Source organism: Colossoma macropomum, unplaced genomic scaffold, assembly GCF_904425465.1.
Source record: "Colossoma macropomum unplaced genomic scaffold, Colossoma_macropomum, whole genome shotgun sequence".
Classification (NCBI taxonomy): Eukaryota; Metazoa; Chordata; class Actinopteri; order Characiformes; family Serrasalmidae; genus Colossoma; species Colossoma macropomum.
The window spans coordinates 17104869-17123147 of NW_023494803.1; the positions used below are offsets into that span (position 1 = coordinate 17104869).

At 39.0% G+C, this 18279-nt stretch overlaps 1 protein-coding gene across 2 annotated transcripts in view; it reads right to left on the reverse strand.

Annotated features, from left to right (window-relative positions):
* eif2ak4 (eukaryotic translation initiation factor 2 alpha kinase 4) overlaps nucleotides 1-16785 on the reverse strand; it is a 56528-nt gene extending 39743 nt beyond the window's left edge. The window contains exons 1-9 of one of the 2 annotated variants that reach the window (XM_036592674.1): nucleotides 16240-16785; nucleotides 15997-16112; nucleotides 13554-13656; nucleotides 12806-12979; nucleotides 12489-12569; nucleotides 9281-9423; nucleotides 8698-8798; nucleotides 8456-8613; nucleotides 2235-2770 (exon numbers count right to left, since the gene is read on the reverse strand). In XM_036592674.1, the coding sequence (XP_036448567.1) occupies nucleotides 2235-2770; nucleotides 8456-8613; nucleotides 8698-8798; nucleotides 9281-9423; nucleotides 12489-12569; nucleotides 12806-12979; nucleotides 13554-13656; nucleotides 15997-16112; nucleotides 16240-16374 (1547 nt within the window). In that variant the 5' untranslated portion in view covers nucleotides 16375-16785. The remainder of the gene's footprint in view (nucleotides 1-2234; nucleotides 2771-8455; nucleotides 8614-8697; nucleotides 8799-9280; nucleotides 9424-12488; nucleotides 12570-12805; nucleotides 12980-13553; nucleotides 13657-15996; nucleotides 16113-16239) is intronic. The other variant, XM_036592675.1, reaches the window with a different exon arrangement.
* Nucleotides 16786-18279: the final 1494 nt, after the last annotated feature.

Sequence of the window (18279 nt, forward strand, 5' to 3'; positions counted from 1 at the left end):
TTTTATAGTGCTCCTTCAAGTGAAGTGTAATTAAAAACTAGCTCAAATTAAAGCGTAGTACTCATCACTTATCAAAAGGACATCATTCTGAAGATTTGCATGCTACTAAGCAAACACAAGCACTGTGTTGTATGTGTGTTGTACTGTTCTGTGTCCTGTGGTATTGCAAAACTTCATGATATCGTATCGTATCCTGTAGTTGCTGGAAACAGGACTCCTGAAGTTGTCCCAGTACTAAATTCACCCAAAAATTTGGCTGAACCTGCGCTGTCCTGTTTTTTGAAGGCCTTCCTGTTTCCATGATGCCTGACTGTTGCTTGAATGTGCCTCTGGGAGCAGCCCAGGGCAGAGTAAACACATACACAGACAAGCCCTTTACCAAAAAACACCACAGTCAGCATCATTAAAGCAAACACACCTGCAGTGCACCTCTCGCTGAAGGGCAAAGCAAGAGTAAACACATATTTACAGAAACAGACACAAACCACCTCTCTCTGCATTACACTGTACAGCTTAGAAAAGCACTGAACCATAAATCCCAAAACATAAGTTGACCTAGCTAGGAATCCTCCAGCCATGCACTGCCTAGCACACAGGACTAATATGGAAAATTCCAAAGCACTCTTTATTTACAGAGTTAACAGGCTGCCATTGATGGTTAATGCATGTATAGCAGCACACTGCCCATAATGTTGTGCATTATACTGTTTTACTGTTTTAATACCTGTAATATTATAGTTTTATCAAATAGCTGCAGCAAGAAGAGATTCTCTACACTTGTAACAGCAGAGCAGATATCATCAAACCTGTACTGTGGTGAACAGACCTGTAGGCCCAGCTAGGAGGCTACACACCTAAACACCACAGAAAAGGCTTAATTTCAGCTTTCTGTTTCTCCAACCCAGACACTTGACTTCCTCACATCTGAATCATTATCACCTACACTTGCATCAGTATAGCTTCTGCTAGTCAGAATAAAACTTGGTTAGTGGTGAAGAGAGCAGTTGTATAATAGCTAAAGCTAAAGCTAACCAAATCCTCTCTCCTAGTTAGCAGCGCCGCTTAGCAACTGTTGCTAGACTGATGTTTTCATATTTATCCAACCTGCAATCTCCTGACAACAGAACCAACACTTAGGCACTTAAATCTATACCCTGAAACCCTCTGGCATTACTAAACAGGGATACCAGTAACAATTTATCAATAAATCTACTGTTCAGGCCAGCACAGATACCCTCAAATCATTTAGTTAACACACTCACAAGTTACACCCTGAAGCAAACCAGACGTTTCTGATTATAATAAGTTTACCAAGTCTAAAAGTACCTTCAACGGAATATGAAGTCTAAGCACTGTCATCTGTTCATCATTATAACCGTCAGCAACACAGGCGTTCACATTTTAGTTAATCCATCCATCCATCCATCATCTAAACCGCTTATCCTTCTGGGTTGCGGTGGGGTGCTGGAGCCTATCCCAGCTGTCATTGGGCGGAAGGCAGGATACACCCTGGACAGGTCGCCAGTCCATCGCAGGGCAGACAGACATACACATTCACACACTCACACCTAGGGGCAATTTAGCGTGTCCAATCAGCCTGACTGCATGTCTTTGGACTGTGGGAGGAAACCGGAGTACCCGGAGGAAACCCACGCAGACACAGGGAGAACATGCAAACTCCACACAGAAATGACCCTGGTCACCCAGCCAGGAATCTAACCCAGGCCATTCTTGCTGTGAGGCGACAGCACCACCGTGCTGCCCCTCATTTTAGTTCATAATTCAGTAAATTTTTGGTTTTGTTACATGCTGAACTAGTAGTAAGAATGGCCAGTCCAAGTCTTATATTAACTAGTTGATATCAAGTCCTGATTATTTGGGAAAATAATTTAAGGAAAAATGATCAGCATCAAAACTTTCCTTCAAGGTTTTCTTTTTTTTTTTTAACCAAATAATCTTTAAGATGCCTGGTACTCGAGAACTCCATTAACTATTCAAGGTCCCGATTTGGGTGACTGTTGCGTTTTATTGTGGCGTAATGTAATGTCATGGTACACTTTGGTACTCCAAAACACAAGTGCCTGAACGTGAGCACGCTGCCAAACACACACTGTTAACATCAGTCTGAGGCGTCTCTACTTACTAGTCTTCCCATAACTAAGCATGAGCTGAGAGTCAAGCAGAAACAGTTGCTGGCAGTCAGCCAGGTGGACTGTTACAAATTTAGGACCTACTTCTTGAGGAAGTCCTGAAGGTCAGTGGGAAGGCTGGAGGGGACAGTAACTGGGTATTCCTTGACCTCTTGTCCCTGACAAAGCGCCAAAAGAAGAAGACCGAGGCTCCACATGTCCCCTTTCTTGCCCGTCCGTGTGGGGATTGCGTCCTCACTGAAGCGAACGTGAGCCTGCTCGAAAACGTCCTCCTTGCAAACATCAGTTAACCGTTTGGCCAGGCTGTAGTCCGTCAGCCTGACGTTGCCCTGCGGATCCAGAAGCACGGACGAGGCCGTGAGCTGCTTGTGGACCACTGAGTTTGAGTGGAGGTAGTTAAGGGCAGCAAGAAGCTGGGTGGCATACTGGCGAAGTTGATCTACAGGCACTGGAGTGCTGGTGGAGAGGCCGTGGGCCAGGCTGCTGCCCGGCACGTACTCAGCCAGAAGACTGACCACCAGGCAGTCTTCACGCTCAGCACAGCTCAGGGCTTGGTAGCGCACCAGGTTGGGGTGGTCCAGCTTCAGCAGAGAGTTCAACTCACTCTCAGCTCCATGAATCTGAAAGGACAAAGGAAAAAAAGGGCAGCAGGATGAAGTTTTTGACCATTTGCAAAATTCGTAAACTCCTTTAGTTACTGTGTTAGGGCTGCACAATAAATTGTATTTTTGTTGTTATCACGATATGAGTTTCCATGATAAACACACTGTTAGAGCGGCAATGATAGAACAGATCAAATTACCTCATACCACCAGAGAGACATCATTACATTACCAGCACAAAGCGTTTCAAGCCTGCTTCTCTGCACTGGAACTGAACCTGCTCTCCCACGCGCAAGTCAAGTATATTAACCATTTGGCCAAATGGCCAACCACAAAACACACAGTCAGAAACCTTAAAACATCGGCCCATAACTCAGAATTTCAACTCAAAACGACATGCAGCAAAGGGGAAAACATGCAAGGCACCTTACGCACCCCAGAGTCCTTCAAAATAAGAGTCCCGGACCAACTAAGAACACAGTGTGTGTTTATACACACTTACTAATCCAAGAACCGCAGAAAATCATATTTTGTCAATAATCCGATTAATGCGTTTAAATGCACTTAAGTAATCAGTTAATGGTCTACATAATTCAGACAATTATCAGATTTCTGCTTTGCAACCAGCAAACATACTCACAGAAGATGACATGATGTAACGTAATACTGATGTCGCAGCTAAACATCATGCCACTTTACCAAAAATATGAACATCATCGAGAACATAAAGAGTAATTTAATCCTTAATTCCTTCCAGAAGTGTTTTGCTGCCATCTTGCGGCTGTTTTCACACATACGCAGACTGAGAAATCTGAAAGAAATCTGAGTATACATGCACTGAAAAATCTGATTACTGAGCTAAAATTGCGCTCTCTTTATCGGATTTCTTAATCAGATTTTTAGACCTTACTCCGATCTAAGAAATGACAACCACTTGAATTATCATATAACTGCAGAAATCCAATTATGATCAGATTATCGAGTGCATGTATATACTCAACCATAAGCAAGAACAATGTTATTTTTATACAAAATACAACCCTGCATGTCTGACAGCACAATGTTAAAAATAAAAATAAAATGAACCAAGAACAGGAATTTGTTCTTGTGTGCTTATATAAACAAATGTATATTTATTTGGCTTTGTAGCCTTTATAGAAAAAGCTGTTGAAATAATGCTGACTGCTCCTTAGCCCTTCAGAGCACAAAAAAAGGGCTTGCAGTTCTGATGTAAGTAGTTATTAGTATTTCCTTCCTTTTTACTTTGCAGATTAGTAAATGGTGCTTTTGTAATTTTATGCTTTGCTATTTGTTTAAGGAGGGTTTTAAAGAGAGGGTAGACAGATTTCTGTTTACACATCCCAAAAAAATTCCTTCACTTGCGTTACATCCAGCCAGAGACACGTTATTTTAATAGTAATTTAGCACTTCTCATATCGTCATCAGGACATCCAACAGCTTTACTGAACATTGCAATTAGAAATGAAACGATATTAAAATTTCATATCACGATTATCATGACCAAAATTATCACGATTATCGGTAAATGTGTTGAAAAGTTAAATAAATAAATAAATAAATACTGATACACAAACTGAAACTCGTTTCACCAACTTTTATATTAACACAAATAGAACTGGCAGCAATATGAACTTTGTTTGCATAAACATTAAAAAAAATATAGTCAATACATTTGTAGTATTACTTTTACTACTTGTAATACTCTGTAAACAAAAGAATAGGAAATGTATTATTATTACTGTTATTATTATTATTACTGTTATCACTATTACTACTATTATTATTATTATTAGCATTATTATTATTACTACTACTGTTGTAATTATTTTATTATTATTGTTGTTGTTGTTATTATTGTTATTATTATTATTATTATTATTATTAATTACAATAACTAGGGATTTCCCTGCATAGAGAATTAAATCTCGACCAACTCTGAGGTGGGTCTTAATGGAAAATTACTACTTCTAAGAAGTGCTGCACTCGGGGGATCTCTGTCCGAACTGCAACTGCAGCATTATTGTGCCGTTGTGGCGCTGTACCCCTAATCAACACAGTGCACCAGGAAAAACAGCCAAAATCGCAGAGGAATTGTGTGACCGCGCTGTGAGCTGCAGACAGTGTAGAACTCACACAGTGTGTCTTCACCTGTGGAGCTGCTTCTCTAAAAACATTTTTAAAATAAAACATAACTTAAAATTAACATGCATCTGAGCTGCGGCAGAAACACTCCTAAAGTTTAATCTCTGAAACTCGGCTTTTCCCAAAAGCAGCAAACAGCGTTTACTCGCGCAAGGTCCCGTCTCAAATCACACTATCTTCCCTATGTAGTGCACTCCGTGGATCATGAAATAGCAAATCCTTCACCCAAAGAGTGCAAGAAACGTTCGACTAAGTCATCTATAATCAACATTAACAACAGGTTACAAATTCCCTATTTAAAACTCAACTGCTTGTTAATGATGATCGTTTGTTTGAAAAGCAGTGCACTATGTAGGGGACATTGAGTGATTTGAGACAGTGTTATTCTCATCTCAGACAGTAAACACTGTAAGCAAGACGAGAAAGGGGAGCTGTGCAGATTGAACTTTTGCAGCGTCTCGTTCCAGAGCTTGTGTGACTGTTAACTCAGAGCTCATTTTGGAGACTCTGCTCCACAGAAATGTGTGTTAAAAGCTTTAGTTTCGATTCACAATTGATTCACCAATTGTTTTTTTTTGACGCTACAAGCTTCATTTAATATTATTAACGAACCATAAGCATAAGTTAAACCACACAAACCATGACATTTCTTCTATTTCGAAGTCCCCACAGACTTCTCCGTTAAAGTTAACCTTGCATTCTCTAAAAAGTAGCGGGTGGTGGTCGCGAAGATGACTCGTAAGGTTTGATGTGTTGCCCCCTTTCGCCGCTATTTTCTTTCGGTCTGTTCTGCAGACAGGGTGGTCATCTTCAATTAACTTTCCTTCTGCAGCCTTATAAAACCCAAAACATGACCAAACGTCAGACTTGGACTTCTTAGAAGGCTGAAATATCTCAATCTCTGTCACTACATTCCGCCATGTTCTCCCTTCTCTCCCTCTCCCTCACTCTCTCCTCCACCCCCTTCCCCTCTACACACACACACAGAGCTGCGTCTGAGAGATGATTCTGCCTTTGTTTGATTCTGTACAGCGAGTTTTTCACACCGCGGTAATCTACCACAGTTTTAACGATACTTTAAAGTTCAAACAGTACTACTAACCGTCATTAATTTTACTGCGGTTTACCGTGAAACCGGTAACCGTTTCATCTCTAATCGCAATTTATGTGAATATAGTGCAGCCCTAGTTTCTACGGCTGTTAAAGCTTCAGCTCATGCCAAGTTCTAGGATCTGCAGCACTTCTACTAACACACTAAATGTTTAGTAGCACAAAGGAAAATTTAGGAATACATTTGAAAACACTACTCAAAAACAATCTAGCTGTTGGATGTTCAGTACAGACATACATGCTTGAGAGTTGAAAAAATGAATACGCCAATTTAAAGCAAAAAAAAAAAATCTGGAAACCATGTTTTCAAGAATGAAACAAGGGAAAACTTTACCACTCAGCTTTCATGCAGCATGTTTTCATGTCTATTAACAGTGAGATTTGCTAGATGGAAGTTACGACTTTAGATGAACTAGCGCTAAAGCTAACACTGCAGCTAATTGATGCAGCATAAAATGCTGAGAAAGACCCATCTTTTTATAACTTCCACAAGGTCTGTAAATCAAGCTTTACTGAAACATTACAAAAAGATTATATAATGTATATAGTATAGTGTATTAAGATTTATGTTTACACAGAATGTTTTCAATTACAAATGCAAACACTGTCCAGTCCTATTTAATCTGAGTAACATTAATTCAACCAAGCAAAGTGTAAACAGTTAAGCTTATTTGGCTATCTACCTGATCTTAATGTTCTGTAAAGTTATTTATCATACATCTTATCATACTGAGCATCACCAAATAAAGTTTCGCTTAGCAATCAAAGGTCTTCCTGTTAATGCCGGCCTTACACCAAACGACTTTTCAAGCGATTTCACTGTTGCAGACAAATATCCAATGTCGGAATAAAATCATGAGAGTCTTGCTAGAGTTGCGTCGCACTCACGTCATCTCGATCATTTAGTGTAAGGTGGTCAAGATGGCTGTCTCTTTCTCGTCTTGACGCTGCGTGTTTAATATTATCGCAAGTTTTAAGTCTTGGCTCATGCAAATAGTGACGCGCCAGGGGCACGCGTCAGTGCTTGTGGGCACTTTCCACCTGGTGCATGAATCTAGTTGCAGTCTTGTAAATAGTGACACTGCAAGATTCCTAGTCTTTGCAAAATCGTAGTCTGTGACTTAAAAACCATGACACTGTCTTTAGATGTGAGAGGGTGTCAGACTTTAGTCTTTCAAAAGTCTTTTCAAAGTCTTTTAGTGTATGGTTAGCATAACAATTTTGACACTGCAAATCCAATCTTTTTCAGCTCCGTTAATGAAATGACAGCACCACCCTCCAGATGATCAGAATAGCATATGTCTGAATAAACGTCGCCTGGTAACATAATCTCATAGTCTGATAATTTAGTCTAACTGCCTTAGCAGAAAATGCTTAAAATGCTTAATACAGTGACTGAGTTAAGTCACTAACCTCTCAGTCAAACTACTATCGTAGCTACCGAATTGAGTTTCATAGTTCTGGTTGAAAGCTGTTTAAAAATAAACCTTTCACATCAGATTTTCCTAGAGAAGATGCTTGTCATCATCCATTGATGTCTTTGTGAAAATTATGACATCTGCATGTTATTTGTTTATTAGTTTTTCACTAATGCAATGATGGACTGTCTCACTAATATGACTTTTTTTGTAGTCCACGACGCAAGTAGATCATTGCATGTGACATTTTTGATACGGAAAATGAGCGCACTCAGGTTCTTTCAGGACAGATGTGTGTTTACATTAATGACAGACATGGCTCACTACAAAGAGTAGAAGGTGGTATACTGCTTCATCCAGTATACTAAGGAAGAATTTCAGTCAGGTATGAGTTGTCATAACTGTTAAACCAATTTGCCACAAATAAGCACAGATTATGCAACGTACAAACAGTGCAGACCACGCCAGCGTTAACACATTTGGCCGAGTGTCTGAGGCAGGGATGTTTCAGTCACACATCAAACGAAAGGGAAAACACTGCAGTCCCTCACTCACCTCCCACTGCCTAGTCTATTGCATCTGTAGCAGTCCACTTTGTTTTTGAAGCAGTGGAAATAAAGCGAGGACTGGTCTTTTGGGTTTAGCCTTAAACGAACATAGACACCAGAGGCCTTCTGTTTACTCTAGTACTGTCTGTCTCAAATCAGTCGCATCAAACAACATTCTTGAGGTTTGTGTGTGCAACAAGCCGCAGACTAGCTGGTACTGATAGTGTGAATGACTGTAATATTTCCTCAATTCCAGCAATATCTGATAGTCAAGGGATTTTAAGCATCTAAAATGTTTTTTTTTGCCATATCACCCACTATTAGCAACAAACAAGACTGTGAACCATCAAGACAGAAATAACGTATTTGAGAAAAAAATAATCTCAAATACAAAATTCAAATAGAATTTAAAAATATGAACATAGCCTGTGATGCAAGAATTTAAAATACAGGCAACACCTCACCTGTTTTTTGCACTTCTCGATCTTCTCTTTCTCCTGGTTGGTGAAGAACTTCCCGATCTTTTTGTTCCAGCGAAGAATCCACTCATACACAACAGCAAACTCTCCAGATGCAGCATTGAGGGCATAATAAACACTCCGGCCCAGCCTCTCACTCTCACCTAAGACACATACGTACAACTACATTATGCTAATGTTCAGTGTGATTTAGTGCATAGTATCAGTATTTGAATGAGAAACCTTACCTATACATCTCCCTCTGTGAACAATGACATCTCCTATGGCAGTACTACTGAAGTGAAGAACTTCATGAAGACATGGACTGTCTTCACTGTACGTGTCTCGCCTGATCAATGAAAAAAAAACAGAAAATGTAGCAGCCACGTTATCAGGATCACTGACCAGTAAAAGCATAGATTCCACAAGGGGTGCTTCTTTGCTCTTTAGCTGCAGCTCAAACTGTGAGCTAAATTAAACGCACTGATATGAAACACCAGATCATATTTCTAATACTTTTTGCTAGTAAAATCAGCAACAGGCAACAAATATAAATAGCATTATTTTAACAAGCCACAATAGAATTTCAAATGCATAAAACAAAAACAGTTTCCTCTTTGAATGACATGAAATTTAAGGAATGTTCTACATAGAAAGTAAGAGGTAACTGGATATTTTGGCAGCTTTCAAATGCAGCACACATTTATTTAGCAAGCTTATGCTATTTACATAATAAAATAGCAACACAGATCAGCCAAACTGAAAATAAATATGAGCACTCTAAGATTTGACCCTCGACAGATTAGGTATTAAATGGATTCAGGTCTGTACCTGTGTCTGCTGTTGGAGGTGGTCCGACGCCTGTTAGATGAAACCTTTTTGTGCTCAAAACTCTCAATGGGAGGTCCAGGGGAAGTGGCACTGTTCATAGTTGGGCTTCCTACAGTAGGTTGCACCTCACTCTCCAAACGTTCCTTCAACAGATTTAGTTTAGACTTTTTGGAGGACAGTTTTACAACAATTTATAAGAAATGTATGGAAAGAAAAACGTAGTACCATCAGATACACTACATGGTGAATACAACATTTTGCCTTCAATCATAGGTTTTAGAGTACCAAAGTATAAACAATAGGTTTAAATAAGTACACGCGTAGCAATATACATACTTACTGTGCAATACTGGAGTAACTGGGGAGTGCTTAGGGAATGTGGAGATGGTGTAAAGCATATTGTTGTGGTGTTGTTGTAAAGTGTGTTATGTGATTGTCTGCGAAAATGTTTTTTTTCCCTGTTCTTTTGTGAATGTGGTTGTGTACATAATGAAGCCTCTGTGGTGCAAGACAAATTTCAGAGAAATCTGACAATAAAGAGCATACCATATCATATTACAGTAACCAAACTTCAGTTAATTACAACATTAATAAACTAACCATTTATTCAATTAACTAAACGTATTGTGTATCGCTGAAATTAGCAGATATTAGCATCATATTCCTATGCTTGGAGTACAATAAGTGGACTGTGCATGAGTTAGTCCTGGGCAATGTATCACTTACACCGGAATACCTACACACTCGCAGATGGTGATACAGCTTTTTGGTGCCAACAGAAAACAAGCATCACATTCATGATAACATTGTATTCAACACAATAGCACCATCCCTGTTGCCAAAAGAGTTTGTTTGTAACTTCTGCCTGCTTCTATCATTTTTAGATAACTGTTACAGCCAGTACAGTTTACAACTAGCATAATGAAGTTACATTTATTTATACTACTGCAAAACGGTGGTTTTCACTTGTGAGATTTTTTCCTTTCCTAACTGTGTTTTAAAAATCCCAGACAGTGCAGACATTGTCCCCTCTTACTACATTTGTGTGTTAATGTTGATGAAAAATCGATACAGACTTTAAGGTGTGGCTGTTTATTAGTAGGAATAATGTTAGTACGGTTGGCTAAAGCATTTGGGAAACAGAAACTGACACTGGGGAGCGGCGACGCTCTGGTTAACAGCAAGGGGGAACACACAATATTCTTAATCTCCAGTTTATTGCACTTTAGTTTTGTTTTGACCTTTTCCACATTGGTAATGGTAGCTGTAATTTACATTTTAACATTATTTTGATGAAATCATTTTGATAATATCATCTAATATCAACAGCAGACCCCAGTATCAAACTGAATCGCACCATAGCAAATTCTGAGGTATCATCTGATCATTGACCTAAACAATCAATATAGTAATTGTGATGAAACTTGTGATTTACACCCCTACTTTCTATGTTATTCACAATCTGGCTGTTTTTACTTTTGAGAGAAGACAACAGTCTAATCAAAGCAAGCCATGTCAAGCCAATGTTTATTAACTTCTGTTTTAACACCAAGTTTATCTGCTCAAGTCCACCCCAGAGTTTGGACTTTTGAGATACTATATCTTTTTCATGTGATCTGGCTGGTTTCACACTGCAATGGCTAAAGTACACCAAAATGACACATATGGGCGGTTGTTTATTGGTCAGTGCTCTGTACCCTCACATTTGCAACCATGAAAATAGGAAAATGGAAAACCTTAAGATCTACATGTATCGCAACACTAATTAACATAAGTTGATATCTACTTCTTTATGACTGAATGCATTCTGCAATTCATGTGCCAAAGTCAAACGTATATCCTTGCATTACAACATGCAGACCATACTGAGAGTACAGCACTGATGTGCTACTAAAATAAGAGAAAAGTACGCTCTGAAGAACCACATTTGGTTTGGACCATCATAAAAATGCCTTCCCGCCAGCAGCAAACTGAACAAGCGTTCACCTGGAACTTGACCAAGACCTGCAATTTTGCCAGTTCAGTTTCCTGGCGCACTGGACTGAATTAAACAAAAAGACTTAACAGGTAGAAGTGAAAGTGCCCTTAAAGTTAGTGAATTCAGTTACTTTAAAGTGAATCCGTTGCTGATACAGGCATTAAAATGCACACACACAGCTTGTGTAATCTCCATAGAAAAGCACTGCCAATTGAACTGGACACTCTGAAAGCCAGAAGCCACAATGCCAATGCCAAGCATCAGACAGAGGGGTGTAAAGCCCCCCAGCACAGGGCTGGAGATTACTGGAACTTCATACTCTGGAATGACAGACCTCCATCCAACACCTCTGGGATTAGTTGGAGTGATATTTTTGACCCAGAACTAAACATCTAACATCACTACCCAACCTCACTAATGCTCTTGTGGCTGAACGCAATCAAAGTCTCACAGCAATGTTCCAACATCTAGTGCAAAGTCTTCCCAGAAGAGTAGAGGCTGTTACAGCACCAGATGGGGCTCAAACACCCTATGAATACCACTGATTTAGAAAGAAACATCAGATGTGCTTCATCTCAATCTATAGCAGTTACTGAATAAAATCTTATGTAAATAACAATAAAAGAGAACAATAAGAAATTGTGATCAACCTCCTCATGATCCTATGCATATTTTAATATATTTGCATCAAAACTATACTGTCGTCTTTTTATAGTGGTTACTACAAACTGAAGCACTTTGCACTTCTCAAACAGTAATCTGAAGATTATGAAACATTCAACCAGTTCCTGAAATCTGCATTTAATAACTTACTTCTGCCAGCTAATCTGTCAGTCAGTAAGTCTGACGCATCAAGTGTGACATTGCAACACAGAGATTCTTGCTGGGGGAAATGGTCATACAATGAAAATACAATGACAGCAACTGTGTGATGCGAGCTAACTTGATGTTGGTCAACGTTTCGCACCCATTTGAACTTGTCTTTAACAAGTCTCCACTACAATTACTGTTCGTCACTTTACCACTTTTTGCTGTAGAATCTTTTATTTTGACATTAATCATCACCCCATTCAGAGCCACACCGATAAAGTAAGTTGATAATCTACTTACTGACTGACTATGTAGCATGTTCTCACATTCCAACCTCTGCAATCGTCTACAGCAAAATTTTTCAAATTCTGATTAACATAAGATGGCAGTAAAAGGACACATAAAAACAGAACATCTTACCAGCTTGGCCATTTCTTTCTTCCTCCTTTCCTCTCGTCTCTCCTCTTCTCGTCTCTGGATTTCAGCAAGGATTTCATTTTGCTGTTCATATATTACACCAATGATCAGATAAAGTATTAATACACAGTTACATTTCTTAGTAAGGTAGAAGACATTTGATACCTGTGGACAAGCTTGCACTACAGAATTACTATAGAACAACATACAGTAAAAAGACAATACCAAGTGTTTGGGCTGCTAAAACTTTTTACAGTGCCTATGAAAAAGGTATAATGCATAATCCATGCATTAACATCACTGATGGAGTAATGAGGTACCATCTGCTCCTCCTGCTTGCGGCGCTGGTCAATCCTCTGCTGTTCCTCCAGGGCCAGTCTCTCCTGCTGCCGCTGTTGATTCTTCAGCATCTCCTCATGGAAGGAGCGAGAAGGAGGAACATTGTGCTCCGTCAGAAAACCCTGCACAAAGTCTGCTAGCTCATAGATCATCACCTAGAAATGGAAAACAAGAAAGAGAGGCTTCAACCACACCCATTGACGCCATCCACAATAAACAAGCTACACAATTCAGCTATATGAAGCTTTGCTAATTTTCTTAGTTCAGAGTAAGTCATAATGTGTCATAAACCAAGTCTGTGCGACCTTCATGAAGACCTAGATGTGGTTTCAGTGGGTGAAGACACGTTTTAGGGATAAAAGATTTGAATAAAAATTTACTTCAAGTGTTTGTTAGCAACGTCAGCCTCACAGCTCTAGCCCTGAACTGAGGACACAAAATTTGGCTGATTGACAACATCCAAGGTAAGCAGATTATTGCAGGTCCATTCCTTTAATAGCTTGATTACGACATGTGCTGTGAGCTGCAACATAGCAAAAATGGTGGGCTTCAAGAAATAGGTTGAGAAACAATGCAATAAACACTGCAGTTAAAACTGCAGAAGAGGAAAGACATTTTGGAGTTTCAGTCTGACAATGCATGAAGGTGAAAATCTCAGATTGCATAGCGACCACGCAGAACAGCCAGGGACCAGATTTGCACTCTTGCCTTTGGGTGTGTACAACTCACCTCACCACATCTATCCAAGGCCAGTTTGGTGAGCTCAGTCTGGAGTTTCTGAAGCTTGTCATTGGAGAGACCTTTGGTGTTTTTCAGCTCAAGCTCTGGAGGCCTGCAAAAAAACCAGCACATGTATGAAAAATTCAAAATATAAGTAGAACATCACAGGTTGAAGTATGAATGGGACAGCCCTTAACGCTAAACATGCAAGCTGTAATATAGAAAGTCCTGTCCTTCAATAAAAAGAGCCAATCGCTCAGTTGGTGAAGGCATATGTGGAGAAATGTGCATGTGTATTAGCCACAACCTGACAACAAAAAGACATTTTTGTATGTAAAGACAAATGCTACCAAATGTTCGCCAGATTTTACAGGGCTTTCAAAGTTTTACCTTTTTGACATGTAGTGGCTTTCAGTTTATAGGTCTCATCATTCAGGAAGATAGGAGGCTGGGACCATATTACAGAAACTTCTTAACTCTGAAGTCTTATCTGTTTAGTCACCATGACCATTTCAATTAGGACAAAATTTCAACAACAGCTATTACAGAACAACAGGTCTGAAATTCATAATCTTATCCTAACTACAGATAAGGAGACATTATTACAGAAGCATCCTAACCAGATAAAATGTCTTATGTACTGTCCTAACTTTAAGACAGACCACTTGCGTCCTAACTTCTGTTTTAACAGTTCATTTTTATCGTTTTATGTAGTGTCAGGGAGCAAAGTTCGCTTTAACTTGCATAATGATGTTTATCTATACTGAAAACAGTGCTTTGACTTGTGAGGTTCTCCTTTTCCAACTCTGCGTTTTAAAAATCTCAGACAGTGCAGACACTGATCTCCACTGTCCCCACTAATACCTTCATGTGTTAATGCTGATGAAAACTCGTCAGATAAAATATTACAGTGATGGTTGTGAATAATGAGGAGACAGAGCTAAACAACTGGCTGGTTAATAAGAGGAATAACGTTAGTGGTCGGCTAAAGCATTTGTGAATCCAAAACTGGAGAGCAGCGACACTCTGATAATCAGCAGGGGGCGCTCTCACGATATTCATAACTTCTCTGTAGCAGTAGCAAGCTGTCTAAATAAAATTAACTTGATTATTTTGATTGCCTGTTTACAATTCAGCTTTGTGCTTCTCATCGGTTGCTTAGTAACAAACACGACAGCTGAATGTCAACTTCAACCGAATAGTTTAAGATTTCGTAACTGGAGATAAGATGCTGTAAGATAAGATGATTCCTAAATTAAGATAAGATTTGCTTTTGTAATACGAATTTGTGAAAAATCTTACCTTGACCTGTCAGATCTTAACTTAAGACAAAAAGAAGGATGTTTCTGTAGCACCCAAGAAATGCATTTTTGCATTTGCAGGCATATCAACATCTTTGGCATAGAATTTAAAATAATCATAAGTTATGTTCAATACTGTGAACACTGTTTTTGAACCTTTTTTGTATTTTTTCTGCAGTTAAAGGTGAACATTTAGAAAACAGATGGGCAGAGCTGGGTTGTAATCAATTAAATTTTGATGGATTTATATTTCTGAGACTTTTCAAAAATATAATACTTCTACTTCTACTCCAGTTCATTTGTAGCAAAAGCTCTACTTTTTACTCTGTTTATTTAGCCATTTATGTTTTGTTCCTTTTGCATGTTTACAGCTATTGGAGCCACACTGTCTAATTAAATTATTATGCCATTATTTTTAATTTACAGCATACTTTACAACTTTTTCAAGCAGTACTGCTTCTGTTCCGAATTGCTAGCACAGCTCAGAAAACTCAATACTGTAATATGTATTGTGTAAAAAAAAAGGAGTAAAACAGACTACTAGTATTTACTACAGACGGGAGACAAACTAAAGGAAAATCTCTACAAATGAGCGGAGAAACAACGTTACGATGAAACAATCCAATCCTGATCGGAATATTTATTGCAGGATGACAACGCTGGATGGTTTAAAGGGTACAAAAATGACACACATCATATGCTACGGCCTTCACAGCCACCAGATCTCAAATCAGTTGAACACCAATGGGAGATTTTGTATCAACGTGTTAAACAATGCTCTCCACCACCATTATCAAAACTTCAACTGAGGGATTATCTTTTCGAAAGAACGTTGTTCCATCTCTACAGTACACTTGTGGAGACTTATACAATCTATGTCAATATGTTCTGGCTGCTCACTGTGGCCTAACAACTTACTAAAACACATTATGTTGGTTTTTCCCATCTGTCACCCGTCTGTACATGACAGAGGCTTAATGGCAACAATAGACAGAAACTACAAAACATAGCACTCAGCCTTGAAGACAAACTACAGCTACATAGCAAGGGAGACATTTAATAGTAAATAACGTTACAGACTTGTGCATCATGATCTGTGATCAACACTACTACTAATACTACCTGATGTGCAGAAGATGTATGAAACTTACACATCAGGATATGTTGGTGGGCATTTGACCTGCAAGTCCACGGTCACGTAACACTCTTGTCCATAATTCAGCCCTTTGGGTCTCAAATACAGGTACACCTCCGGAGGACATGTAACCTGCAAGTGGAAAGAAAAAGTTAAATGTACTTAAACGATAGGAGAATTAAGTCCAATCTGCGACTAGCTAACGTTAGCGTGCTATCTGACACTCTAGCGTCAGTCCGCTAAAGCTAAGCCTTCTTACTCGCACCTCCCACGGATGTTTAGGCCGGATGTCCTTAAAATCATCTCCGAATATTGAGGCAAGCGCTTCAAGCTCGTTTTCCTGCTGGATAAAGTAGTCTTCGTTTTTATGTGGAGAGTCAGGAGCAGCGCTCATTCTGCTGCAGAGAACTCATAGCATATCTCCCCCTCACGCCCCTCTCAAAACAAACCGGTGGAGACAAGAGTTTTCACTCCAAACCCTGCTGTGTATTACTGTATTCGTACACTAACCGCTTCTTCAATAAAAGGACATGTGAAACATTTGATATACAGACGCATATCGGCTTTAAATCTACTAAAATGAAACTTATGGAAAAGCGACTCGCGGCCACAACAAACCACTCGCACGCTGGAGCTCAGCAAGTCGCCATGTCAGCGCGTCGCAGTGATGACGTAGGAGAGTTGCGTTGTCATACACTTTTATGTTACCCATGTAAAATTAAAGTTACTTTAATTCTAAAAAAAACTACACGGAATTTGCGCCCTACAATGATTAGTCCACGTTATCTTCATCTCCTCCATGTACAGTGAGACTCGAGGCTGAAGTCAGCTTCCTATTCGCCAGCTTTCTAGTTCGAATTTTCCCGTTCCACCTTAAATGGTGCCCCAGGCTCTGCTGCACCATTTAATGGTGCCCCAATGTAACTGCGACACCATTTAAGGTGGACCGGGAAAAGTAGAAACGAGGCTGGCGAATAAGCTGACTTTCAGCTTCGTTTGAAGTGAGTGAATCTGATGTTGCTTCTTGATATATTAAAGGAGTAGACCAACTCAAAACACCGCTCTTTTTAGATTTTGCTAAACAAAAAAATTGATCCTTGCTTCTCAGTTTCAGGTTTTAAAATGCATTAAAAGTATTGTTTGGCCTATGGTACATATAAACCTACTCTTATTTTGAAAATAAATCTCTTTCCAAGATTTTGGTCAGCGGTGTTATAGATCAGAGAAATATAAAATGTTGTTTAAAAAAGAAGTAATCAAATAACTACACAAGAAAGGCTTGTCGGATTACTTCTTGTACGGATATCTCAAACAAAGAAAGGCGACCAGTGAGAAATCCACGGTTAGTGAAACGACTTTTTTGTTTTCTCTAAATTTGGCTAAAATATTGACAGCTTCAAGTGTCGCAAAACGATTGTGTCAGTGGCGTCACTCGTGAAACATTAAGTGGTTTTCAAATTGACAAAAATAACAATATGAATGTAATATTTATAATATAATATATAATATAACAGACTACATTTTACACTTGAATTACATAACGGCATTCATACCCAATTTAATCCACAATGGCAGAATGACCCTTCTCTTAGCTTAAAGGAGAATTCCACCAATTTTTCAAACTTTTCATATTATTCCATCGTTGCGAGACAAACAAAGTCATTCAGAGTAGTTTGATGCGAAATGGTTTGCTGTAGAGAAACTTACAGACTCAGTTTCCTTTACAGTGGTGGTGATAGGAACCGGGGGTCACCATGTCTACAACACAATATGAACGTAAATACAGTGAACGTATACATGTCTTCCGAGTGTATATATGTAATGTTGATGAAGGTAGAATAATGGGAAATCTAAGAAAATAGGTTTTCTTTGGGAATTATTTTCCCTCACAATGCCCTGAATGTAACCCTCCACCATGAATGGATTCAAATAAAAGGATTAACATGACGTTTTAGGTCAAAATTTGATCACAAACCTATCGTAAAACAATGACTCAGGCATCAGTTAGCAAATTCATAACCATTTAATGTTAATTACTTTCTGTAAAAGAGCTTTTAAAAGCATCGAACTCTTCAGACGTCTGGTTCCTATCACCACGCTGTGAACAATTCTGACTCGGCCAGTTTCTCTAGAATGGGGCATTTCACATCAGACCACTCTGAATGACTTTTTTTGTGTCTTAATCATTTAATTATGTAGAAATTTTGAAAAATTGATGGAGCCCCCCTTTAGCAACTCAGGTCGAAATAAAAGTAGCATTGTAAGAAACAACGTAAGTAAAGAAAGAATCGTCAAAAAC